Raw genomic sequence first — 27734 nt, 5'->3', positions numbered from 1 at the left:
AGCTCTGCAGCCGGGCAGCGCCACACTGATCATTAGTTCAACAGCACTGCTGCTTCATTTCTCCTCTGTTATTCATCTTCATTTGCTTCGTGCGTGCGTGAAACATGCACTCATACACACACAGCCCGTCCTGTGCGAGAGGATTTAAGAACCAGCAGCACTATGCACGCTTCTTCTCTCCCACACACACTCCTTTACCCTCTGACACGCACACTTACAGTCATGCTCTGTAACACTCAGCATCATAGTATCCTACATACATTCTCATAACGCTCATCTCATGACGCTTAAAGGTCATGAAACACACATTGACCTTGTGTCCTTGCCGTGTCGGAGCCCTCAGGTGGGCTCAGTCTGCAGCAGCTTCTTGTGTCGGTCTGAAGCAGATATTCACACTTATGGAAAGTTCAATGACTGTCGTGTTAGTGTTAGTTACGTCTCCTCTCGCCGTTCCTCCTCTACTCTGCTGCTCAGGAACAGAACGCTGCAGGAGCCGCGTTTGTCAACAGAGCTGTCAATCATGAGGCCACACCCCCTTTTTATAGCATCAAATAACTAATGTAATGTGTCAGGCACGTTTGTGTCGTCAGACGGTGACGCAGCAAGAAAAGAGACCGACAGGAGTATACTTCACTGGCAATGGGAAAAGAGACAATCGGCATCTATAAGCGGGTCTTCCCAGGTCTGAAAAACCTGCATGTTAGAGGGAGCTGTCATGTCTCCGGGAAAGAAAACCTTTCCAGTTTCGGCTGTTTTGCAAAGTTGGATGCGAAGTTTGAAACCACTCCCATGTGCTTAAATATGAAGCTAAAGCTAGCAGTTAGCTTAGCTTTTCACTGTAGTCCGACAGATAATTTTGCCCTCTCTTGTAAAGCAGCTGATGCACTTTATGTCCATTTGGGTTTGGACCTTGTTGAAAATATTTGAGATACTTTAATTACACAATTTAACATCATTTATGCCACACAGGTGATTAGTTGTTTTTGACTTTTTAAGGCAATGTTTTAAATAGAACATCATGAATAGTTCTTCAGCAGAATCTCTGGTATTTGGAAAAAATAGGTGTCAGTAAGTACGGCTAGAGATGTCATTTCAAAGAGTCTGGTGCAGATTCAATCATTAAAAGCATCAATGGACGACCCAAGCAGCTGTTTTCACTTCTGTTGCCCTGATTAGACTTCCTCTGAGAGCTCTGGCCGTGTTCGAAATGGCATACTCTATACTACATACTGTATTACATACTGCGTTTGGCGGTAGTCTGTAGTACGGAGCTGTTCACATGTATTTTGCAGTATGCAACGCCAGGCGCCAGTTTCCTGTTTTGGAAAGCGGAAGTAAACAACAGCCTGCCCTTCTGCTCGAATGCTGCTGCCATTTCAACTGCCGTTGTGACGTTCCAGCGCTTTGCATTGTGGGATACAGTAGGAGAGGTAGACTGGTCCGATGCACACTGGAGATTTTTTCTGAATCAGTACGACATCCGTGTATTTTTGGCGTACTATAAACTTTGCTTTTGTTTGCATACTGTACGCTGCATTTGGCCAAATCGCTACATACTGCTAGTGTAGCCTTTCATTTCAAACACAGCCTCTGTGTGAGCAGACATACCTGAGTTTGATTGACAGCTTTCCTCCTTCTCTGTTAGTGTTGGTGCACCTGTGACGGCAGCAGGGTTGCCCTACGTCTCCTGTTGGCCTTAAAGCTTTATAGCTGCTTTTTCTTACTGGAATTGACTTCTCTGTGACGCACACAAACAAAATACTACATGAACCTAAATCATCACACACACAGGTGTTGTTTTAGTCGTTTCCCGCCGCCTCTCATCTACCTGCTGCTGTTTGATCACTCTGTGGAGATTCTTTGACTCGCTTCTCATCCCATTCACAGGATTTAAAGTTCTGAACATTAGTTAAGCTGTCATTTATAACGACAGTATTTCTGCTTCATGAGCCAATAAAAAAAACATCAAAGATAAATAGAAATCTTCCTCTCACACTCACGCGTTCCTGCTCTCCCACACAAACACTTTAATTTCAGCCTCATTCACAAACAAAATCACTCTCAGTCTGACAACACGACTGAGCAGGGTGTAATGGTGTGTGTGTTTGTCAGAGTGGGATAGTATGCATGACTGAGAGGGACTGAGCTTATATGAAAGTACAGTCGTGTGTGTTTGTGTGTGAGCGAGGGTGATTTACGGCCCCAGATAGAAGTGTGTGTGTGTGTGTGTGTGTGTGTGTGTGTGTGAGTATGACTTTGCATATAACAGTGTGTGTCTGTGAGTGTGTGTGTGTGTGTAAGATTATGATGCTGTGTGAGAGCAAGAATGATTTATGGCCTTAACAGCCTCCCATACTTTCGCTCTTACTCTCTTTCTTCCACACAAACACACACAGAGAGAGACACACAGGTCACTAATGGATCTGCATATTTTATTCCTGTGCATTAAACTATGACTGAATGTAATATGAAGCCCCCGGAGCACGCTGCTGATACATCAGAGATGCAGTAATAAGACTTCATGAGAAGCTTTAATTAGATCTGTTAATGTTTCCTGATATTTGCTCGTGCAGCATCCGATAACTTCTCTCTGTCTTCTCCGTCTTTTCTTTCCCCCTCTGCAGTGAGAAGCGGAAGCTGCAGGTGAACATCTCCAGCCCCATCCAGTGCAGCATGAACGGCAGGAAGTGCACGGTCATCGTGGAGCCCAAGATAAACCAATCGCAGCCCGACTTCACCAAGAGCCGATCCGGTTACATCCTGGCTGTTCCTGGCAACTAAAAAGAAAACGGCCAAACGCAGAGAAAGAATAGCCGACAGCTGATTTGAAACAAAACCGCAGTGATGATGACGCCAACGATTCATGTCTGATTCACGCGTGTTCTTGCAGAGCTGCATAAAATGTGACGACTCAGATAACAGCTCTGTAGGAGGATTCGGTTAATTGAATCCTCGAATGCTCCGCCATGCCAAATTTGACCTGTTTTGTAGATTTCTATGCAATTTAACTTTAAACAGAAATAGCAGTTAAACTTTTTTTTAATGCACTTCAGGTTCTGTCTCGTTTAAAACCCAAATTTCCAATGATTTGCTCCGTGCAATATTCAGTGTATTGTCGATGGAATATGCTTTCAGTCAAGGTGAGAGGAGATTACGCTGCAACTGTTCTCCGAACCGCTGATGTTGCATAATTTGAAATAAAATCCGAAGGCTTTGCAGGAAGTTCTAATCCCCGCAGCTCCCTGTGCAGCAGCCAGATCAAAAATGATCCCTGAAAAGTAAGATGATATTTATGCAGAGCAGATAAGAGGTAAAACTCCTTTTGTGAGTTCTATTCTAAGGAATAATAATAGCGACACGAATCGAAGACTTACCTGCCTGTAAGGTAAATGCAGCGTCCACTTTTAGTCCGGTGAATGTTTACAATCACACGTGGGAACAGCGAGTGTGAAACGTGATTCAGTCGTTGTCTAATTAGCTTGTTAGTCAGAGGATGTGTTGAGCATATCCTGAACATTGCCGCGTTAAAATCTATTAATTTAAATCCTGCTTTTTATAATCTCTACGACATCTGTACTTTTATATAATACTCTAATACTGCTTGTATATTAAAGGTTAGAAAATACTTATAATAACAATTCTTTACGTGATTAACAGAAGGCAGATATGAAGACAATAACCAAAGTGTTTTATATTCTCTAGTTTAGCAGCTGAGCGCTGTGGCCAGTACTGTATAATCCCACGTGAACTCCAGCCCTTGAACGCAGCCTCATTTGCTGTCTTTGTGTTGCGTGAATAGTCTAATGACTTGAAGTGGCCCTTAGTCGTTTGGAATAGACTTCCATTTGACAAATATCCCCTCCAACAGAGAGAAAGAGAGTGTGTGTGTGTGTGCGACTGGAGGAGTGTATGTGTGTGTGTGTGTGTGTGTGTGTGTGTGTTAGCTCTCCTGTTCTTGGCTCTCAGACTGAGAGCCTGGCTAGTGGCCACAGTGAAGCAGCGAGGACAGACGGCTGTGAGGTCTGTAATCAGACTGCTGTCCTACTTTACCTCCCTGTTCAATCATGGGAGCGACTTTTTGTGTGACTCTAAATCAGCGCAGGCTCCGTCTTCATCTGCCGCTGCTGCTGCTGAACTTAACTCACCTCACACACATCTATTAATCAGCACTTACAGAGTTTGGTTTGTAGTGTTCTCACAAGCTGCTGGCTGAAAATGTGGAGAAGAGTGAGCACATTACAATATGTTCTTTTTCCAATCGTGCTTCAACGTCCAGCAGCACAGACGCTGGTGAGACGGAGACGTTTGGCTTTAATCAGTGTTTAACATTAATATACATCCACAGATTGAAAAACAGAAGGCTCTTTGACACATAATTCATCTAATAGTTCAGAATTTTCTTGGAAACAGCCGCTGAGATAACAGTCCGACCACCAGTTAGCTTGTAAGAGCGAACTTCTAACATGCTAGCCAGCGAGGCTCATGCTAACGCTTGTCAGTCAGCACTCCAAGCTTCTATCTTTCTTCTTTTTACTGTATAAATAAGGTTTACAATACTGAGACAAAAATAACATCAGGGTGAGCAAAGACTTAGTGAAGAGGGACGCGGGCAAGCTTGCTAACCGGGCGTCAGAAGCAACCAACTGTCAGCTAGCACGTGCATTAGCTCAGTTGCTAATGGGGTAATGTTCACAGTTTATTCTGAATTTACAGCACTTTACAGACGATTTGTAGTTGTTAAAAGACCCACGTTTGTGTGTCAAAGTTGGATTAAACACATTTTCACAGATTAACATCCTCCACACAAGCAAATCTACTCATTTGGTGTTGATAGCTCCAGACTCCGCCGTTGCTCGTATCGCTAACTTGCTACATAGCTACACTCAAACAGCAACCTTAAAAATCAGGGCAATGATGCATTTTAGAGTCTTTTGCCTGACTTGGATATTCAGCCATCTTCATTCACATTGAGCAATAACAAAGGAAATCTAGTGGTGGGAGGCTAAGGCTATGGCTGCTCCTCCACAATGCATCCTGGTACATGTAGTCACTGCCGGCAGAACTCTTGGAGCAGGAGAACTTAGATTCCTCGGCCAGTGTGGCACAAACTGAGGAACTGCTGATTTAATGGAGTACATTTTTCACCAGCGATGAACAAGGATGAAGAAGTTAAAGCACCCACAGAGTCGTGTCTGTGCTGTCTGTGTATAACAAAGTACAGCGACTGTGGGCTGATGATTGACAGCTCAGGGTTATGAATCGGAGCTCCCTCTGTGTCTGGCCTAGTTGGAGAGCCAGAGCCCCTCTTGTCGACTTTAATTCACCAAGAAGGACGAGTAGTTAGCAGTCATTTTAGCCGCAGCAGCACGGCCCTCTGCCTGTGCCCGAGTGTTGTCGGAACAAGCGGTTTATCTTAATTAGTTTGCGAGTGGCCCTGCCTGTCTTCTGAAGAAGCAAATCTCCATCCTGCCTGGCAGCGCGGTGGCGCCCGACCTTGTCCTGTTGCTCGATAAGACACTTTGATGCAGAACGGAGTCGTTTGGGGAAACTGGTGCGTTCACAGTGTGAATTAAGGAAGTGACATGGGTAGAGTTAATAGGCGGTTTGCAGAGGAGCTCAGGCGCAGAGGCTGCCTGTGATGAGTGTGTGTTTGTGTGTGTTAGGACTTTTACACTGCAGCTCTCCATATCCTTCAGCAGTGTAATCTCCCACAGGGCCTCTCCTCCTCTCTGCTCCGCTATTCAGCGCTCATCATTAGGATGGACTCCGTGTCACTCCTCACTTCAGCGCTTCTCTCTCGGCTTTCTTAAGGCAAAAGGAGGTTGGTGAACAAAGCCTCGCTTGGCCTCCACTTCTTCTCAACTCCACCCCTCCCCTTCTCCTTCACTTTTTTTTTTCCACTCGTCTTCCTCTGTCAAATCACTTCGCTCCTCGCCCACTCGGGCTGACTGTACCGTCCTGCAGGGCAGAGAAGGTTTTTCCTATTTTTCAGTTTTTTTTTTCCCTCAGCCGTCCTGTGCCCGGGAGGCGTGGAAATAAAAAGGGAAAATACACCAGCAGAGAAATCAAACAATAGGAGAAACAAGCAGCAACGAGACGTGTCAGACAATAGAAGTATCATGCAGAAACAAGAAACAATGGATCCAAAGCTATGTAGGATAAAGATGCTGTTATGCTTTATCTTTATTATTGTCAAGAAACTAACAATGTGTTGAGGTGCGTTCAGATCAAACACAAAGCAACATTTTCAGCTCACAATACTCACGTTTTCGGACATGCCAACTGGAGGACAAAGAAAGATATCGCCATATTTTCAGAGCTTACTAATGTAGCTTCTCCAAAGCCGTTGCTTTCTTGTTCTGTCTCTGTGCAGGAAAGATGGTGAATCTTATTTCCCACAAATGACAAGTTGTGTTTCAGTGTTCATGTACAGAGTACAAGAAGTTTTAGGGACTCATTCTCAGTGACGTCTCGAGAATTTCATGGAGGGTAATTTGTGTCTGTGAAGAATTCGCATTGCATTTGATCTGAACCATCTCGTAATAGTTTCAGACTTTCAGCATGAAAAAGGAAACTGATTGCGGCAGCTTTAAAGACACAAACCTGTGCGCTGTGAGGAAAAGTGGCTGTTTTTAGTCAATGGACTCTGGTGGCTCTGAGAAGAGCGACGTAACAGCTTCTTCTGCTTTAAAAAACAACACCTTCCTCTTGAACCAAAAGGTCCGTCTGTGTAAGGATCCTTTCTGTAAGACACTTAAAATCTGAGTCTGCCAGTCGCAAAAAAAACAGCACTTTTAGTGGACGTACTTAACTGAACGATTCCAAAACTTTTGCTCCCCAAAATATGTTTGAATAGATTAATATAGAAAATACTGTTCTCCTGTTTAATACACAGGGGCGATACTTGTTCGTCAGATCAATTCCCTGTTGATATGGTCTTCTCATGTTGTTCATCACCACGTTTACGCTTTAATGATTTGTTTTGTTCAGCAAAGATTACTTTTCCTTTTTATTGTCAGTGCAAGAATCACAGGCGTTTTCCTAATTCTCCCTGAACAACGGGCATACAAGAATGTCAAATGTGAATGTTAACAACAGGAGACTGGTGCCATTGTGTTCTTCCCTCCCCTCGTCTCTGCAGCGGGAAATTAGTTTCCAGTGTTTTTGTTTCAGACTCATTGTAACGCCCATCCACGTTAGCCAAAGGGTAACACATCCCACTTTAATTTATTCCTCTCTCCGGTGGCTTCAAGCTAAATCTGTATGTGTACACCTGTCATCCAGTAAGTGCCTAATTTTATATCAAGTTTATATTTCGCATATTTGTGATTCCGTAAATATACTGTAATACCCAGATCAAGACTAAAGGGAACTTTTTTGTGCAAATGTATTCTGTATAAATTCAGATCATGTACTCCATGATGTTCAGTAAGGAAAATATGTCATTAATCGTTATATTAATAAATGTATTTGCTTCAACAGCTGCTTGTTTTGGTCGTTTCTGTTGTAGCATATATCCATCACGAGTGTGCGTATCATTTTAATGTTATTACTCTGCAGCGTGCGATGTGGTTATAGCTGCAGAGCTCGACGTTAATCCACCCACAAGCAGCTGTTTCACTGAGTGACGTTGTGACGGCTTAAACCCCTGCAGTCGGCATGACAACACCGCTTCCCACTCCCACTGTGTCAGCCATCCGCAGCTACCTCAGCAGGGGTTTTAATCCACCGGTTGATGGATGACTATCGGCTGCAGAGTGGGTTGACTCCTCGTTCCCAAAGGGCAGCGAGTGAGCGAGGCAGCACCGACTGACCTGCTGGTTAAATAAATTGGAATTAATGGACGGAGAGTAAAATGTGAGGAGTGAACTGACCCAGATTAATCTGTCTGCATGGAGGGGGTCCCAGCGTGTTTGCAGATGCGGCATTGATTCCCAACACGGGGATACTTTTGTTATAACACGGTACGTCATCTGCATATTAACACACTCATAAGACTACAGGTTAGCATGAGGCTGATGTGTCGTACATTTATGGCTACAATGAACAATAAACTACAAGCTAGGATGAGGATGACTGCACAGGAAGAGCCTCCCACCTACCTGAGTCATTTGTAAGCAATAAACAACACATGCAGAGAGGGCATGAAGACGATTAGCAAGCGAGCAGAGATGTCAAAAAAAAGAGAGATTAGCAAGCAGGAAGACTGTTTTCATGCCTCGTTTATGTTTGCACATAACACTCTCCCTCTCGTTCCCTGCCTCTCTAATCAGCTGATCAGTGTCTTCTGTTTTAGCAGTGACCTCCACCTGTCAAATTTATAATCTGTTGTCATTTCAGTTAGGATTTGCCGCGACCCTCCTCCACCCCCTTCACCTCCACTTCATCTCATCCATCGTCCAGGTTGAGCTCTTCGGAAGTCCACCCCTCATCACATCCTGCATAATACCTCCGCCAGTGTCTAGACTCCATCTGAGGGTTTCCTCTCCTGCTCTAGGCTTCACTTCCCCTTGAAATATATGGAGACACTTGTCACGTTTGTCGTCCCACTCATGGACTCTACTCAGTCATAATAAAGTCCCTTCTCATTTAGATATTCTTAAATGCATCCAATGACTAACTTGCATTCACTCCAAGTGTTCAAACCAAATCTACTGTTAGGAAATGTAGACAGTTTCAAGATCATCATGTCTCAATTAAAACTTTCATATAATGTAAAATCAATTCATATTAACACATTTGCAGTCCATTTGAATGGATGGTCGCTTTGGAAGTTTTGAAGCAACTGAGATACAGAACACAGAGTTTAAGATCAACAACACTTGCAAGATCGAGGATGCTGGTCCGACTCTGGCTAAAACCTCCCCCCACTTTAATAACGACCTCTGTTAACACTAAGATTGGGACAAATTTGAGGACATTTTCACATGTTAAAGAGTGTTTTAAGACGTTTAAAATGCTCTGCATGAAATAATAAATTGTGTCTGATGTGTTTTTTCTGCAAAATACGTTTAATCTCCGTGTCTCCGCCCACTATGTACATTTCCAACCGGCCCCTCCGTCGCAAAAACAAACAGGTCTCTGCCATCGTTTAGCGGCAACTTGTTGAAACTTAGCTAGCTTGAAATGTCGTAAATTAGTAGTAATGTTAACGCAAGTAGTCAGTTGTCAGTTTGCAAACATTACAATGACGGTTACAGCTGGCTCGCACATCGCCGAAGTGGTTGCCATAGGTTACACATAATGATATGCATAGCGTCAGCCCGTCCATTAACAGGATTGGCTCCTTAGGTTTGTGACATCACAAACCCTGCCAATCTGAAAACGTGTTGTTCAGCCTGTCCTTGGTACACTGCAGTTTAAAAGCAGACAGGCCCAGCCATGGAGATGACTGCTCATGTTGTCCCTGATATGTCTTGTAGCACATGAAGAACACCACATGGAGATGTTTACAAGGTTAAACACTGGATTTTCACTGGAGGGGGGCTTTAAGGCTGGTATCGAACCTCCTACCCTACAATAAATGGCCTATATTTAGAAGTAAAAGTACCCAGGTGTGTGTTTATCAGACTTCCCTGTATACTGTATATAGATGGATCTTATGTTTGCAAAGTGCAGATTAACACTTAAATGAATCCCCATCCGTCCACAGCTGGACGCACAAAAAGACAGGTGGCCGTCTTGAACGATCAGTGCAGTTTTATTTTTCCATCACAGTACAAAAATAAATTAAAATAAGCAGAAACTAACTGAAAAAAGTTTCAATTACAGCAACAGCTTTTTTGTCTTTTTCAAAAAGAACATTTTTATTGAACAGCGCCGACGCCCCACCCTCACCACGGCGAAGGGAAAACCAAGTCGTAGTACCAGTGTGATCAGTGTATGCTCCATGTCCATAAGAAAACATGTCACACATTCTTCTGTACAAATAAAACGCTGCCCCTCACACACACACACACTCGCTCACTCACTCACACACTCACGCACACATGCAGCCCTCAAATGCCTCCCCCTGTTTGAACTTCTTAACCACTGTTTCGTTTTTTTATCTACAAAGTACGCAACAAGATACAGAAAAGAATTTGACAGAAATCTTTAACTATCACTTGAGTCTTTTTTCGTATTTTATTCGCTTTTGAAAGTCTCAAACAACTACTCAATGATGCAAAGTGGAAAAAAATGGCACATTTCAAGTGAGGCGGGGCCGGCGGACAGAGAGAAAAGGTTCTCTCTTTTTTTGGAGGACCCCGATGCCCTCCTTTTTCCTGCCAGAACAGAAGCCCGTCCAAAGAGTGTGTCCCCCTTTTGTGCCGGTAAAAACTCTCCAAATGAACTTTCTCTCACTGATCTCGCTCCAGGATGTGACCATCAGAGCCACTCATATCCTCTGACTCACTCTAACGCAGCAGACGGGGAAGCCTTCCATTCTCTTGGAACAACTTTAAAAACATGACAGAAGCCTTTTGTTGGCACGCCCAGTCCTCTAACGCTGCTGAAGAGGGAGCAGAGTTTGTCTGTATTAGGATGAGATGCTGAAACCAGTTCCTTATACATTTCTTGATAGAAATACTGAAGGTTTTCAAGTGATTGGAGTCACTATGGAGACAGCTGCAGAAAAGTAGCTCCAACTATTCTCCTGTGGCTGTAACGACGTCGCTATTTCACGCTGCCACACATCATTTTAGTCGAGTGGTTTCTATGATTGAAAGTGTGATTTTCTGCAGGGATTGCCTCATCTCCGACAGCACTTACAGAAATGTGATGGCGCCGACGGAGTTAAGCTGTGCTTTCCTGCAGTGCCATTGAAACAGTTTCACTCCTGCTGAAAAGTGTGTGTGTGCTTCCTGTTTGTGATATGTGTGCCGGCAGGTTTGATTAGCTCCAGTGTTGCAGGATAAAAAGATGTTTTCAGGGCCATGATGTGTTCCTCAAGGTGTCCTTGTTGATGTGACTTTGGCGATGGTCAGATTAAGCATTGGTTTTGATCTAAGGGCTTTTTAATTAGACGTCGATCAATAAATTCCTGCAACATTCATTTGCATAAACCAGATCAATCTTCATTCCCACCAAAGATGAGCACATCACCTCCAAAACCAGCAAAACCTCCTCGTCATGTCCTTCCCTTTGCAAAGTCTCTCCTCTTTCATTTACATTAAAATGTGCCTAAATAAATACGTAAATGGCAATAAATTAGGTGTCAGTAAGTAGTTATTAGTCGATGAAAATCCACCCATCAGTCAACAGCAGGACAAACAGTTCAGTAGTTCTCAGACCAGTGGGATTTTCATCAAAGATATGGCACTGTTTTTAACATTTTCTATGCTGAATCATAAGCACAAAATCAAAAACATCATTCCAGAGTGGTTGCAACACAACCTATCGACAAAAGTACAAAAAGAAGTTCCCTGGTTAAACAAATAGCCTATTTTAGCAAGCATAGCTAAAAGAAACTAGTGTCACTTTGTTCACAGCATTCTCTAATGCAGATGCAGTTTGTTTTACAAATCAAGTAAAAAGAAGAGAAATAAAAGAAGCTCCTGCCTCCTCCTGGAAAACAAAATTGCATGGCACACGTGCAAAACATTACATTTCTAAGTAAAAAAAGAACAAAAGTGAAAGAAAACTTGTTCCAGAAAAGCAATAAATAAGCCTCCATAGGTGTGAGCCTCTGGGGAGAAAAACATCCATTAACTTTTATTTTTTTCTAGATGAAAATAAAGTTCTCACACACAGTACGACCACTCATTTTTGGCCATACGTCCACCGGCTGCTGTCCTCTTATCAAAAGTCCCACAATGCAACGCTTCCTTATAGTCCATCCAATCTTTTACTGGTAGAGTTAAAGTCCTGCAAAAACATGGATCCAGCATTAATGGTCGCTGCTGTTCTTTCAGATATGCATCGCAGCAGAAAATGTCCAGTCGTATCCGTGTTAAAGGAGGGGGGGACGTTGGTGATGGCGTTCCAGAGAGCCGGGGTTTGAAGCCGAGGATGCTCGCTCATCCGTGATGCTAAAAGAAAGCCAGTCAGGCGATGGCCCTCACCCTGCTGCAGTAGGCAGTGCACGTCACATCGTCAAACTGTCAGAAGGTCACCGGTGGGCTGCTGCAGCCTCAGTCCTGTCCACATTCATTGCTGTAGATGTTTGCTCCCTTTTCTAATGTCTGTTTTTTTTCCTTCAGTCTTTTTGTCTGAATGTTTTTGTAAGATTTAAATAGATATATATATCTGTAAGTTAGCAAAGGATTTACCCAAGTCTGGCATTTTTTGCTTCTGTTATTGTCAAAAAAGCTTTCATTCTCAGGTTTACAGAAAATCCATCCTTAGCTCATTTAAAATAGACTTTGGCCTTGATGATAATTAAAGAGGCAAAATGAGTGTTTACTTTTTAAACCTCATGACCAATATTAAGCTGAATCACTCCTCACTCCTCCAAAACAACGCAAATGTTTCAAATAAAGATTCAATTATCAGGAGCAAGGCTAGCTAAACAAGCTAAAAACCTAGCTCTTTGCATTAGCCTTTAGCTAGCTCCGCCTCGCATTCCAAACGCTTCTTTGACGCCCTGTCACTTCCTGAACCACGTGACAGGAAGAAAACAAGCGCCAGCGTGTGCTTCTGAATGACAGGAAACAGAAACGTTGGCTAGCTAAGACTTTCCTGATTCCAGCTTTTATGAGGCGGGTTTTATTTAGCTCGTGTTATTTTGATCTCGTTTTACTCCAATGGGTTTCAAGTTATTATCTTATTATTATTAATATGGAACTCTTTTCTTGGTTTTCATGAGCATTTACTCCTTATTTTAAGCACTTTGAGCTGGCTTTCCTTAATGAAAGGTGCTGTGCAAAATACGTTTATTATCATTATTATTAGTCTTACTTGGTATCAAGTTTTTATGAATGCCAAATACTTCCAAATTGTCCTATTCCCTCTTCAGATTGGACAACAAGCCTCACAAATAATCTTCCATCTTTGTCAAAATGCCAGACTGGAGTATTCCCCCCCTCCCCCTGCCCCCTCTGTGCTCCCCCCTCCCCCCAGCATCCCCTCACCGGTCCAGGCCGATGAGCAGGCGGCTCCTCTCCTCCTCCTTCTGGCTCTCGTTCTTCAGGTCCGCAAACACCTGAGTGAAGTAGTGCGGGTCCGAGTTGATCTGTAGCATCTTGGCGCTCATCAGGTTGATGATGGACAGGCAGCGGTCCCAGAAGGTCTCCTTGGAGCTCTCCACCAGGAAGGGCTTGAGTGGGTAGGAGATCTCGTTGCCCATGTAGGAATAGGACAGGTAGAGACAGGTGAGCAGCACGGCCTGCAGCTCGTGCTCCGTGGCCACCTCGGAGGAGACCACGTCCCGGCACAGCATGTAGACGAAAACTACGTTAGCAGGGGTGATGAAGCCCTGGTCCTGCCAGCCCTGCAGCAGCAGGGAGCGGTCCACGCTGCGCAGCCACAGCACCGGGTCCGTGGGTGACAGGTGTTTAAGCCGGTAACAGCGCCGGCACAGGAACTCCCCCAGGCAGCGCAGGAGCTCACTGGTGGAGGCCTGCACAATCACTCTCTTTGGGGTCCCGGGGGCCACATTAGAGTTGGTGAGAGGCGCCTTCTTCACGGACGAGGCTGTGTTGTTGGAGCTCTTGGTGAGCGCAGGAGTGCTCTGATCCTGGGTGAAGGTGGAGAGGTTGGCGCACGACTGCGACTTCTTCAGGTTCTCATTGTTCAGGTGGGTGACATTGTTCTGGTAGGTGCCGTTGGGCTGCACTTTCTTGGAGCCTTTCTTCTTCGCTGACACCGCTACAATCCGCTTCCATGGCAGCACGTTGATGAGCGAGTGTCGCTTCAGGTTCTTGTCTTTGGCATTCTTGCTGTTCTGGACGGCCGTGTAGTGGCCCACAGTGGCCGGGCCATCCTCAAACAGGGCCGCCTTCCTGTAGCTGGGGGACAAAGACAGCACGGTTCCCATGTTGACGGTGGGGCTTCAGCCGCACTGGGTCAGAGGAGCGTCTGCCAGAGAGAGTCCTGGGGGTCACAGAGCCTCGATGCTTCTGGGAGCTGGGGGTCCCGGGCTACAGGCGGCAGCTGGGCATCTAAAGCCGAGGAGATGTGGATCACCTTGACTCAAACAGATCCTGTTGTATTTCAGCTCTCTGTCTGCGTCTGCTGGAGGCAGAAAACATCAATAATCAGAAAAATAATCAGCGAAGGATCAATTTAACCTTTTAATCATCCATTTATGTTTACACATAACCGACAGAATGTATTTAATCTCATATTGGATCCATATTTTTTCAGCTTACATCAGATATTATCCCGGTTTTCAGTTCTGAACTTGTGCTTTATCTGATTGTACCTCAGGCTGATGAGCAGCATTGATCGGACTCAGTAAGTGCTGGAATGGATCAGCCTTTAGCTCATACTGATGAATTCAAACAGTATAGATCCTCCTAGCAGCACACGATCGATCAATGCTAATATTATAAACATTTTAGTGGAAAATTATCCAAAATCTAGAGATTGATATGCAGCACGTTACAGAGCATAAAGATAATAACGTGTGATTACATTAACTACTGAAAGCAATCCTGCAGCACATGTGCTAAATGGACCCTATATAGTAAATTCATTAATATTTCATAACGAGAGATCCATATTTTATAGGCAATGGCCGACGAGTGAACCACGCGCCACCCCTCTCACTAAAATGGAAGACAGAAACGTAAACACCTTAATAACAGGTGAAGGTCGTCTTGATGCAGATCGAATTCAGCACATTAAAGCACAGATCCAAGGTCGTATCGTTTATCACTATTGAAACTAGACAAACAAAGAGGAATATATTTGATTCTTTCTTTGCACGACATGTTTTCGCCCTCACTGCGGTACTTCTGCGTTCATAAAGACAGTCGATGGATCGACTTGCGCAGGATTCAAGCTGCTCGATCCCTCATTCCATCACCCTGTTATCAATGTGGTTCATCAATTGTGGAGAAATTCCGAGACACCAGCAATTAATGTGACCTTAGGGTGCTGAAATTAAAGCATGCAGGGGGCTTTTTGCTGGGAGGAGGAGTTGTGCACATCGGGTGCTCTCCGTGGTGCTGAAACTGAGCGTCTGCGTCGAAATAGAAATGCTGGGCGTGATAGGCGGTGGCTTAAAATGAATAAAATCCTCTCTTTTACCCTCCATCAGTTTATTTCTCACAATATATCGTTTGATTAGAATTTTTATACTTCAAATGCGAATTTACTTCCATTTATTGCCATATTCCCCAATTAGATGCTGCGCACCTCCTGTTTCTAAATATAAAGGATCCACAAATCCGTACAGTCTGAATTCCTGCACCTAACGCACGAATATTTTCCAAAATGAAAGCAAACTTACCAGATTTCCTGCTCAATGATAATATTATTGCGCTGCAACGATGATGCTCCGCGTCTCGAGCCTGTTTTTCCTCACAAAACGCGGTGAAAACATCAAACCATCTCGGAGAAGAAAAATGCCACGAAGAAAATAATCCGAGTCGAGGCAAAAAGCAAGCTGAGGATGAGCACGTCTGGTGTCTGCGGTGCGCAGACGATGGAAGGCAGTTGTGGAATGGATGCTGGGATGAAGATGTGCTCCTGGTCCTCCTGGCCGTGAGATGCGGATGCTGCGAGCTCAGGGCTGATGTTGTGTTGTGTCACTGACTGTGTGAGAGATGGTTGACGCAAAGGCGGTGGTGGGGCGCCGCTCTGCGCTCTGTGCGCGCTGCTGTCTATGCTGGGAAACTGCTCCGCCTATAGCCACACGCAGCAGGCATGCATGTAAACTGAACCCAGTGAACTCATAGGACGGTTTCTTCACAACACCATTAGAATCAACCAACAGCATTTATCCATTAGCACTTACGTATGAAGGGAGTATGATGGCAGGCTCTATAGTTCTATAGGCAGACACACATTTGGATTACATTATCCTGTTTCAATCTACGTTAAGGCTTGTACAATAATCTCAGTAGGCTTGTTTGTGTCTGTTGTGGTAGGCTACTCCATCATGAGTTAAAGTCAGACCATTGCATCATTTATTTTCATTACGGCACACAGTTCCTGTTTTGTTCAGTGTTGGATAGAGTCATCGATTCCTTATAGACCACGTTCACAAAACGACACAATCCAACTTGTTGAGGTGTTAAATCATAATCTATAAATTAGCCCATGCTTTTACAGGAGAGTCATTTTGTCTACTGAAGAAGGATAACGAATACATTGATTTGTTCTCATTCTAATAAAAACTATTGTCATTATATTGGCATTAACCCATGCATATGTGGCCTACCTCTAATAGGATAAGATAAGATCATCTTACACCCCCATTGGGGGAAATTAACTTGTTACAACAGCTCAGAAAACAGTGATAAATATACAAACAATAATAGTAAGATAGTAACAGGATCAACAAGAAATAAAGACATAATAATCAAAAAAACAATAAGAATAACATAAATATATACATTATTTACACCCTTTTACTGATATATGTAGATATTGATGAAAGAATGCACATAAACACAGGTCATTTTATACACACATGGTGTAGCCTTTAACATTTAGCTTCTTTTTTACATTTAAATCCTATAAAGCAATAGCTCACGATATTAAATGATGTGGATTTTCTTAAAAATTAAAGACCATTAAAATCATTAACGTCTATTTAATCATGATAAGAAAATGAGTTTCAAATAATACATGTTTACGACCTCGTTTTTGATATGACTACATTTCCCAAAATGCCCCCAAATCCCAACGTTTAAGTCACACAGTGACGTCACATACGCTAGGTAACGTAGTCCCCGAACGTAATTTTCATTCAAGCAGCATTTTGAATAAGGAAGATGGCGGCTGCAGCAGTGGTTGAATTTCAGAGAGCCCAGTCTCTCATTAGCACGGACCGCAACGCCTCTATCGACATTCTCCATTCAATAGGTAGGTGTTGGCTGGGGGTTTGAGATGGACATTATTCCTCTGACCACTGTTATTTGCTATTTCTTACTCAGTGTTAGGCATCGGGGTTAGCATGCTAGCTAGTGGCGTTCAATAGCAAGAGCCGGTTGTGTGCCGTGCTGACTCACTGTAGAACGGTGGGTAACGGTAACTGCTAGTGGATGCTAGCTAGTTAGCTCGTTAGCAATTTTGCTAACTGTAGGCCTTATCGTTCAATATGTAGTAGTTATCAGTAATGTTGTGTTTTAGACCGCATACTTTGGTCATGTGTTGTTGTGTCATTGACTACTATTATCAAGCTGGCTACATGTTCATCTCCCTAAGACTGTCACGTTAGCATAATTGCTGTTATAGCTAACGTCATTAGCTTGTTGTCAAAACCGATTTGATCTACATAGTGAAAAGCAGCCCCCTGACAGAGTGAAAACTTACAAACTATTCAGTACACAAAGGGATTGCAAGAGTATTTGGCCAAGTTTGCTTGAGTGTTTTTTGTTTGCGTAAATATACGATCAAATGGTTACTGCATTACTGTAGACCACTGTAAACAGTTCTTACATTTCACATTGGCATGTCCTCAAATTGCCTTGTCACTACAGCCAACTAGCTGTCAAGCTTCATGCTGTTTTTCAACACTGTTTATTCCTCTCGAACTTTAACTTTTTGACAAAATATAGATTTTATTCTTGTTGTGAATACTTTTAATCATTCAATCTATAATCTTACTTTTATCATATGCTTTTCCTTGCTTTATATACTCCAAAATAAATGTATTATTTGTGATCAACTTGATATTACATTTGTCGAATAGAAATGCTCATACACAGGGAGCTGTACAGACAGATTCTTGCGCTGACACACACCATGGAACACAAGCTATATACACATCGCCTGTGCTTTGATAAAGAAAAAATAAATACCTAAATTGAAGGCAGTCAAAAAGAGAGGGGTGAGGAATATAAGTAGAATAAATAATGTGAGTAGATCTTTGCATTTTCTCAGAGAGTTTATATCTGAACACAACAAAGTGGGATTTAAGAGAAGCAATAAAGAAATCCCAAGCCTCTACCACTTTATGAATTACAGCTGAGGGTCTTTATATTACAGAAATATATCTGAACTTTTGACTGTTGTCAGATTTTAACTTGTGTCCTTTCTTTAATAGTTAGGAGAGATGTCCAAGAGAACGATGAAGAAGCTGTCAGGGTTAAAGAACAGAGCATCCTGGAGCTGGGGACGCTCCTGGCCAAGACCGGGCAGGCTGCAGGTAATAATTATTAACTCTTATGCTTATTCTGTGCCAACTTAGCTTATAAATAATCAAGTGGTTGTGATTTAATGCTATGTTTTGCCTTTCTTTATATTAAGTTGTGTCTTTTTTCTTCTTTATGTCTGTCTCAAGAACTGGGGGGTCTGCTGAAGTTTGTGAGGCCTTTCCTGATTTCCATCAGCAAGGCCAAGGCGGCCCGGCTGGTCCGCTCTCTGCTCGACCTCTTCCTTGACATGGAGGCAGCGACAGGGCAGGAGGTTGAGCTGTGTCTTGAATGCATTGAGTGGGCCAAGACAGAGAAGAGAACCTTCCTCCGACAGGCCCTGGAGGTAAACTTGAACAAGTTTGTGACTTTCATAAACAGCATAAAATAGAAGAGATATTACTAAAATATAAAGCCTTGAAGTGGAACATAGACTGTGTGATATCTGTGGAGAGCCACATTAAAGGGCTGGAAATGAGGAGTTAGATGACACAGCGTAGGCAAAGTTTGTCTTTCTCTATCTACCAAAGGCTTTGAAACAACTTCTGCAATGTTATAGTCCATTTGAAAACTTAGAGTTGAATTACTTGCATTCGGCAGTAGTATAAAGCGAATTATTTTGGTTGTTAAATAGGGACAAAAATGTCTTTTTACTTTGGATACAAACAATTGCCTCCAGCTGAAGTATTTGTCTTTCCACCCGACCCTATTTATGACAACATACACTGTTAATGATTAATAATAGCAAAAACAAATGTGATATCTCCAAACAGCATCATCAGCTGAGGCCGGGATCATATTTTATCATGTTCTGACTTGAGCAGTGGGAGACGCTGTGATTTAGTTGTCAGCAATAAGAAATGTAACGCCACCACTGTGGCAGCACTTTGGGTGGACACCAAATGAAAACAGGAAGCTTCACAAGTGTGATGAAGCACATTTGTGAACTTTGCCCGGGGAGAGTGACAGCCAGAGATGCTAATACATCTAATGCACCCTGCCATCCTCGATGACATCATTCTGCTGCTGAAGCCAAATTAGGCTTTGTGGCCAAATCACTGCCAGCAGGTTCACACTCAGTGTTTGGCTGAATTACAGAATACAGGATCAACAAGATTATGTATTAGTACTGTTTATGAAGTGTAGAAGAAGACTGTTGAATAAAGCAGTGGTTTGTGTGAATGAGTGGAAGCTGAGATGCTGACACTATTGAGCCCAGCTGTGGTTTGCTTCAGACCACATATGATGAACAATGTGAGGGGAGTGAAAGAAATGATACAGACTTTGGTAATGGCTCTGTGTGCGCAGTGATCTAAGGCTGAGAGAGGGAGAGAGAAGTGCTGGTGTACAAAGATTGGATTCACTCTTAAAACAGTTAAGCATTGTGTTGGACAAAAGAGTATAAGGGCCAGGTATAAAAAAAATAGAGATGTTATTCTCCACATTTTGAATTTATTGTCGATGTTTTGGCTTTAATTTTGTCATTGCAACTTTCCTCTTAAAAAAAATCTTCCTGCTTTAATGTTTTTATTGGCCTGGCCTTAATACTCTTCTGTGGCTTTGAGGAACAGGAACATACCATGTTGATTTATGTGATTACATTTTTAATCGATCCAAACCAGTGGTGATGGACATCCGGTTTGTTTGTTTAAGACAAATACCAAAAGTCTCTACTCAAACTTTCGCACCATCATTTGACATGTGTACGGCAGGCGCCCCGGTAGCTCACCCGGTAGAGCACGCACCATAAAGGCTGAGTCCTTGTTGCAGCAGCCCAGGTTCAAATCCAGCCTGGGCCATTTGCTGCTCTTCATCCCCTCTCTCTCCGTACCTTACCTTTCTACCTTCTAACTATCAAATAAAACAAAAATAAAGCATAAAAGCCCCCCAAAAAGTAAAGAAAATGTGTGCCTACTAACAGCACACAATGTTATGTGGTTTCGGATGCTGCCTTTCAAGTAAAGTGATTATCACATAAATGCATTTGTGCGCATCTTTGAGAACAGTTGGTTCACCTCCTCTCTCTGGCACGTTCTGTAACACGTCATTCTAGGAAATGTACAAACTGTCTGCAATTAAGGACATCTTTCCCTGAGTGGCATTTCAACATATTTTTTTCCATGAATTGCTTTTTGACATTTTGAAGCGCCTCGATTGACATTTTAAAGTGCCACTAGACGAGTTTAAATCCATCAAATGTGCTCACTGTATGTCTGCATCTACTCTATTTAATAAGCTATTAGGGAAGCCAACCCTCGGATAACCATTTATGTGACACTTTTGTGTATGTGTGTGGAGAGTATGGTTAAAATAAAGCAGCAGGAGGAAATTAGAAGCTTTGTTTGGTAAAAATATGTCTCTTCTCTTTGTAGTAGATGAGCTTTTTATGCTTTAATGTTATAAACGAGACAATCTTTCTGTATAGATTCCAATCTTCATTTCTATTGAATGTTTTTAGCAGAAATATATATATATATATATATATATATATATATATATATATAATATTGTTATTACAACGTTAAGCAAATGTGCAAAAACACTTAAACTGAGAGCATGCTGAGGCTTCCTAAAGCAGATACGGTTGAAGCTACATTTGTTTAGTTTTTGCCTTAAATGACATCCCAGCACTTTCTTGTCTTTCAGGTCCGTATAACTTGTTGCAGCCTTTCTACACAAACAGATTGGCACAGCTGCTCTCCGCTCGTCTAACAACACTCTCTGCTCTTTCAGGCACGACTGATCTCACTCTATTTTGACACCAAACGATACCAGGAGGCCTTGGCGCTTGGTGAGTGTTTAGAGACGGGACATTTTTATCTAGTCGTAGATGGCAGCATCTATCTTCTTCACTTCTGAAAGTGTTATTGGCCCTGACTTGTTTATCAAACACATATACCTCACAGATGACAACTTGTCTACCAAGAATCACAACAACTTGACGAATGAATGATATAAACACATGGTTTGCAAAGCATTCAGTTGTTTTAGGGCTAAGAAAGTGAGGGGAAAACAGCACCATTTATCAGAACGGCAGTTGGACATTCACCCCTTGCAGTTTATCAAGTGTACGAACTTATTGCAACAGTTAATTTGCATGGCATTAACTAAGTTGTTCATCTTCCCTCAGGCACCCAGTTGCTCCAGGAGCTGAAAAAGATGGACGACAAAGCTCTCCTGGTGGAGGTTCAGCTGCTTGAAAGTAAGACGTACCATGCTCTCAGTAACCTGCCCAAGGCCCGCGCAGCGCTCACCTCCGCCAGGACCACCGCCAACGCCATCTACTGTCCTCCAAAGCTCCAGGCAGCCCTGGACATGCAGTCAGGTCAGACATGTGTTCACTTTCCTCACTGTCAAAGCTTGAGCTGGACCGACGAGGTCCTGTTTCTGTGTATGTGAGGGGTTAATGTTCACAGAATTTAAATTATAAGCTTTATAAGTTTTATTGCAAATTTTAAACTTATTGAAAAATAAATGTAAAACTTATAACAGCCATTTCACAGCGTTACAATCTGGCACATCAGTAAGAAAAATCACTACATAATTGATTTGTTAATGGCATTTAAATAAGCGTTTTATATTTTGACTTGTCATAGTAGGACAAACAGGTGTAACTTGTAACAGAAGAGCTTATAACATAAATGACAGCTCAGTTTGAGTAAGCCATTGAGCTGTTATTCTCACATTCATTACAAGTGTGCTTTTCTTACCATGGCCCATCAAACTACCTGCTGTAAAAAGGTTTATTGGTTCTGTTATTTACAGTTAGGCTGAGCCGGGCTTTCCTGCTTTATAGCTCTGCCTTTTAAAATGTAGCCAAGCGGCAGCTTAGTTTCTATTGGGAGACTTTGAATCTTGAAAACATGATTTAGTGTGTGCTTAAGGTGGTCAGGGGCGTACTTGACCAGACGGTAACTGCTCAGAGGTCGTATAACTTCCATCTGGGCTAAACAGATAATAAGACAAAGACAAATAACAACAGCCCAACAAGTTGTTTGTTCATTCGCTCTGGAGTAGCTCAGGAACCATACTGATGGAAGGGGTTAACGTGGGATTATTACACTATAAAGCTTTTAGCATGCACCCCTCGAGGTTACTTATCTGTTGCTTTGCTGGACCACAATAGGTAAAAACAAAAATGGGGAATGGCAGACTACTGATGAGATGTGTAAAATATCAGTCACAGCAGGATGAAAGGATTATTTATTAAGACCAAGTTTTTAATTGATTGCAGAGTCTTTTAATGTTTTCTGATAGCAAAAAGATGAGACAATCCACGTTGTCTAACTGACTATTTTTGATCTGACCACTAGGGGGCGCCAGGCGAGTCTGATACATGTGTGAAGAATTGTCTTGTGGAATCACATTCTAGATATTGCTATGCATTGTGTTTATAAAAGCATTACAGTTATAAAATGGTATTTTTTGATTAGTCTGAATGAAGTGGTGTATTTACAAAGTTTATAGTCATCCTGTGACACATTGGGGCAAGTGGGTTATATTATTTCCCCAACCCAACAAGTTAAGGCTTGCCCCATTAGTCGGTGTAACCAGTGGTACATAGTGTTCTGGCAAACACCGACCACACACCAATAAAATATATTGGGTTTTTTTGTGTGTGTATTTTAATACTTGTTCCTGCAGAGGATACTATAATTACAAACTAAAAGTGGCTGTTCTTTACGGCAGAGAGTAGAAGCAGTCAGATAACACTTATTACCTGCAAAGTAAGAAGAGTTCAGCAAACAGGCAGTTTGAAAAATGTTGCAATAGTCCCTATATTAAAAATCAAGACTTATTAACTGTCAGTGGAGCATCTCTTCTTCTCAACAGTGGCTTAAAAGTGTTGTTCTCGGTGTGCTCTTAGCTTTTTTATACTGATAACCATCATCACAAGAGCTGCAGGGCATGATGGTATCATGGTTGGTCATGACTTTACAACTCAGATTGAACTAGAAAACCAGAGACCAATTTTCTGCCAATGCTTCTGTTATTTACAACATTTCACATTTCAAGGTGACTGACGCGGTTTGTTCTCAATCATAGATTGTTTAGCTATCATGCTGTTTCATCTCTGTTGCAGGGATCATCCACGCAGCAGAGGAGAAGGACTGGAAGACGGCCTACTCTTACTTCTTTGAGGCCTTTGAGGGCTACGACTCCATCGACAGCCCCCGAGCCATCACAGCACTCAAATACATGCTTCTGTGCAAAATCGTCCTCAACCTGTGAGTACGGGTTATAACCTGCCATGCAATAATTAATAGTTTCATGACATGTCCCTGAATCCACACGCTTCCTTTACTCTGACTTATATATCTGATTATTTATCTGTTCCAGACCAGAGGAGGTTCAATCCCTGATCAGCGGTAAACTGGCTCTGCGATACGCCGGACGACAGGCAAGTGCTGATCATTTCCTCACTCCTGAGACTGTGCAAAGCAGGAATGTTTATAATGTTGGCTCATTATAGTTATCATTTTGTTTATTGCTATTTTTTGGTTTGCTTTTGTAATGCAGCGCACAGTATTTCAGTTATCTTTGTCTTAATTATTTTAAGAGTAAAGGACTTTCACGGTACTTGCAAAAAAGGTGTAACGACTTCGCCCCCCCATTACGCCTCTGTGCGTTTACATAGAAGACGAAACAGGGCTTTAGACTCTGTTGTATGTTTGTAGACAACCTAATTGATCTTGTTCCTGTAGAATGACAGATTTTGTTTTTGTCTTGATCCATGTAGACAGATGCACTGAAATGTGTCGCCCTGGCCAGCAAGAACAGATCATTAGCAGACTTTGAAAAGGTAAGAAACCTGTCACTCCAATCAAATCTGTGTTTTGAATGATTTTCAGATAAAGCAAACTTCTGCTTTTTCTTTACCTGCTGCTCCTGCAAATCAATTTTTACTTTGGATGATACTTATAAAAGTTTTTAGTATGCTTTCTCAGAAATTTAAAGTCAAATCTTTGCTTCTTCCAGGCCCTAACAGAGTACAAAGCAGAGCTGAGGGACGATCCGATCATCAACACTCACCTGGCCAAGCTGTATGACAGCCTGCTGGAGCAGAACCTCATCCGAGTAATTGAACCATTTTCCAGAGTACAGGTAAGGAGGGGCTGGATCTGTGATTACAAGTGGACAAACAATTGAGCCTTGTTGCATTTTTTTACGAGGGATTTAACGATACACTGAAGTTACGATTTGATGCGAATCACGAGGCTGGGTTCATGCTGCGATTTTTCTCACGGCACGATTTCAAATTTTTATAAAGAAATAAGATTAAAGTCAAATTATTTGGTGCTTCGAGCTTCTCAGTGTGGCGCCGTTCTACGTGCTGCATCGTGTGTAGTTCATCAGTCTCTTGCAATCTTTGCACACTGTTTTTGTCTCGTCCATCACCTTCCCACCTCCAACACCCCCGAAGATGCTGCATTCTCAACCTCAAAATCTTCTCCTGCTGTCGCCATGTCTGTACGCCTCTATTCAGCTTAAGAGACGTAATGGCGTTGAACAAGAGAAGCCAAAAGCAGATCTAATCGATTTGAATCATCCTTTTTATGTATCGATATTCTTATTTAGTTTTGCGACTTATTGTTACATCCTAATCTTAAAGTTGTCTTGTTCCTCTGCGTTACAAAGACCGTCTTCAGCCCTATTCAAACAGAATAGACTTTACTGTAACTATTACCAGAGTATGTCCATGATTTTGGTGCCATATTGGGAAATCCCATTCTCCTAAGTGTCGTTGATTACCTGCTGATAGTTGTCCAGTGATGATCTTGCACAGAGAGCTGGGAGGAGTGTGCACAACTGTTTTTCTTCCTTCATGTTTTAGAGAAATTCACTTTGAAGACCTGTTTTTAATTTGCCTCTCCTCCTGTTTTCAGATAGAACACATATCGGGTCTAATCAAACTGTCAAAGGTATGTTTCTTGTCTTCTAGCTGTTTTCTCCTGACTGTAATCTGTATGTACAAGGTGTTTTTATTTAACTCTTTTTCTTCTCTGTATAGGGGGACGTTGAGAGGAAATTATCACAGATGATTCTGGACAAAAAGTTTCACGGTAATTAGAGTTGCAACTTTGTACACAATCAAATATCAGACGATGGATTTCAATGTACTGAAATGTATTTTTTATGCTGCTACAGGAATCCTTGACCAGGGGGAAGGTGTGTTGATCATATTTGATGAACCCCCAGTGGACAAAACATACGAAGCAGCCTTGGAAACAATTCAGAACATGAGCAAAGTCGTGGATTCACTTTACAACAAAGCCAAGAAGCTGACATAGGTAAACAATAAATAAACAATTAACAGAAGAAACAAGGCTTCTGCGCTCTTTCTTTAGTCTTTAAACAAATGTTTCTGTCTTTTGTCTTCAGAGCAGATTGCCACGGCAGTGCGATGGAGGAACTGTGTGTGTTTGACCAGCGTGTGTAACATTTTAAGAAGGGGACAAGGGAGAGCTACAAAGAGTCCCACAAACTGCAACAAACAGGATTCCCCCATCAAACTCCCCCTCCTCCTCTTCCTCCTCTCCCTCAATGGACAATTTCATCACTTCTCTTGTCTGTTTTTTTTTTCCTCTTTAATTTTGATATCTCTTCAGGATTCTGTGTAACACTCAGCGGCCAAATCAGGCCATCAGGGAATATTGTACAACCACAATAAAAAGATTAAAAGGTTTAAGAATACATATATGTTTATATCTGCTCTAAGGTTACCGAGCCTTTAAGCTGACTCCACTGCAACCTCACAGGTGCAACATTGACCTCTGTGACCTCGTAGTCTGCTACCACCTGCGTACGCAGAAACGAGGCTTTCTCCTTCTTCTTCTCCATAACTTTCAGAAGCACACTGTTCAGTTTTTGGAAGGTTGGGATACTCCTTAGGATTCTGAATTTTTGTCAAAGAGCTCCCTCTAGCTTTTATTTTCCTCCCTTCACCATATCAATGCCAACAGTTAAGTACCCACTGTATTTCAGATATGTATTAAACTCACTTTATTTGTTTTTGGTTTTGTGTTTTTGTTAAAAAAGAAAAAAAAAAGAATCGGATGGTTGCCACATGTCTGCCCGCCCTGTTTGTGTCAGTTCACAGAACAGACAGGATGCCATTTCACCACTAGTGCCACTTTTTCGGCGCTTCGGTTTGCCTCACTCTCTGGGTGCAATATGAAATCGGAGGGCGGAGGTGAAGATGTTTTCATCATCGCCTCTGAGCGTCTGTGAGTTATCCCCAAGTGAGCAACTCTCCATTGTTAGTTCCTAGCACTAGTGTGGTATGCTAGTAACCAAACAATTTGTATGGTTTTGATTTGGTTTTGATTTTTTTTGTTTGTTTTTCTCTTATAAAGACATTTTCAAAATAAATATTTTGTATTTTAAGGATTTTGTCTTGTCTCTTGCAAAAAAAATGCTGGTAATTTATCATGGTAACTGTTTCATTGGCCACTCAGTTGTGATATTTGCTTTACAATATAAGGGTAAAAAGACTGGGGATTGAAATATTGCAAAGTGTCTTTGAAATGCACTTAAGAAAGGGAAATATGACCCAGACAATGTGTACAATAGTTGAGTGGAAGTATGCTGTAAATCAAAGGACATGTAAAAGGGAAGATGATCTTTAAATCACCCCACAGGTATGTTGACACTATAAAAGTCAGAATTCACTCAAGAGTCTCCTCTTCCTGCTGCTATTTTTGTCACTAATTTGAAAAAGAAAACCTCACATCAAAGGGCATTAAATCAGTTAAACGACAGCTTTGGATGGTCTTTTATTTTGAAATGTAAACAGCATGTCAAATTTGGGTGCAGCATTTTCTTCTTTCTTTTACTGGTGAACGCTTGCGGTGCCTTATTCCCAGTTCATCAGGACAGGTGACACTTTAAACTGTCACTGCGCTGAAGACAATGCAACTATGAAGACACTTGATTTGATTTAGTATTTGTTTACAAAGTTACAGCCTTTAATGTGACCCTCTTAGCATGTAAAATAAAAATATTAGTTTTTTATATCAAATACAATTTTTAAACCATCAGATAATCAGAAGAGTTATTTTAATCTTAAGCCTTGTATGATGTTTGACCACTTATAAATTAATATTAACATTAATTATAAGTAGGGATTCTTAATCTTAAAGTCTTAAAAATGGTCAAAAATGTGTCCTGCGCAATTTTCTAACTTTTTATTCATTTTTACTCAAAATGTTCAACACAAGACAGCTAAGACAGACTTTGCACCATTGTCATATTTCCCCTAATACAAGTATTTCTCTCAGGTAAGAAAAACTTACGAAAACATTTTTTAAGTAAAAATAATTTAATAAAAAAAATATCATTTCTTTATATACAGTAAGGAAGGAAGCAGATTTAAATAAAGTTTTGAACGATTCAATGAGATGTATTACTTATACACATTCATTATTATATCATCAAATTTAAGAAAATCAATCTAATTTCCAAATTCAATAATAAATATTTAAATGAAATAATTAGTTATATTTT

At 41.9% G+C, this 27734-nt stretch overlaps 3 protein-coding genes across 5 annotated transcripts in view; 2 read left to right on the top strand and 1 right to left on the bottom strand.

Annotated features, from left to right (window-relative positions):
- myo1d (myosin 1D) overlaps positions 1–7446 on the top strand; it is a 145555-nt gene extending 138109 nt beyond the window's left edge. The window contains exon 22 of the mRNA XM_069664302.1: positions 2625–7446. Coding sequence (XP_069520403.1) covers positions 2625–2781 — 157 coding nt within the window. The 3' untranslated portion in view covers positions 2782–7446. The remainder of the gene's footprint in view (positions 1–2624) is intronic.
- Positions 7447–13048: 5602 nt separating this feature from the next.
- On the bottom strand, positions 13049–15682 carry cdk5r1b (cyclin dependent kinase 5, regulatory subunit 1b (p35)). 2 transcript variants are annotated; one of them, XM_069664897.1, is made up of 2 exons: positions 15377–15682; positions 13049–14154 (listed from the first exon to the last, which is right to left on the bottom strand). In XM_069664897.1, exon 2 carries the CDS (start codon positions 13955–13957, stop codon positions 13049–13051), a length of 909 nt encoding a protein of 302 aa, XP_069520998.1. In that variant the 5' UTR covers positions 13958–14154; positions 15377–15682. The 2 variants fall into 2 exon arrangements, with proteins under 2 accessions (XP_069520998.1, XP_069520999.1); XM_069664898.1 differs by having other exon boundaries at positions 13049–14151.
- A 1183-nt stretch (positions 15683–16865) lies between these two features.
- On the top strand, positions 16866–26615 carry psmd11b (proteasome 26S subunit, non-ATPase 11b). 2 transcript variants are annotated; one of them, XM_069664265.1, is made up of 13 exons: positions 16866–16956; positions 18140–18241; positions 18377–18573; positions 20961–21018; positions 21358–21552; positions 23311–23455; positions 23568–23628; positions 23968–24030; positions 24207–24332; positions 25115–25150; positions 25240–25291; positions 25377–25519; positions 25616–26615. In XM_069664265.1, the coding sequence occupies exons 1-12, from the start codon at positions 16866–16868 to the stop codon at positions 25517–25519; spliced, it is 1269 nt and encodes a 422-aa protein (XP_069520366.1). In that variant the 3' UTR covers positions 25616–26615. The 2 variants fall into 2 exon arrangements, with proteins under 2 accessions (XP_069520366.1, XP_069520365.1); XM_069664264.1 differs by having other exon boundaries at positions 25611–26615.
- Positions 26616–27734: the final 1119 nt, after the last annotated feature.

Source organism: Semicossyphus pulcher, unplaced genomic scaffold, assembly GCF_022749685.1.
Source record: "Semicossyphus pulcher isolate SPU_LCO1_2020_fin unplaced genomic scaffold, fSemPul1.0.p SCAF_16, whole genome shotgun sequence".
Taxonomy (NCBI): domain Eukaryota; kingdom Metazoa; phylum Chordata; class Actinopteri; order Labriformes; family Labridae; genus Semicossyphus; species Semicossyphus pulcher.
Note: the sequence above shows the minus strand (reverse complement) of the source record. Positions and strands in the feature narration are given on the sequence as shown.

What these genes read in the sequence shown, in the direction of transcription:
- psmd11b (XM_069664265.1), top strand. Translation starts at nt 16,866, where the DNA reads ATGGCGGCTGCAGCAGTGGTTGAATTTCAGAGAGCCCAGTCTCTCATT. An exon ending in CATTAGCAGACTTTGAAAAG is followed by an intron (nt 24,031 to 24,206) that starts GTAAGAAACCTG and finishes TGCTTCTTCCAG; the next exon opens with GCCCTAACAGAGTACAAAGC. An exon ending in AACCATTTTCCAGAGTACAG is followed by an intron (nt 24,333 to 25,114) that starts GTAAGGAGGGGC and finishes TCCTGTTTTCAG; the next exon opens with ATAGAACACATATCGGGTCT.
- cdk5r1b (XM_069664897.1), bottom strand. Translation starts at nt 13,957, where the DNA reads ATGGGAACCGTGCTGTCTTTGTCCCCCAGCTACAGGAAGGCGGCCCTG.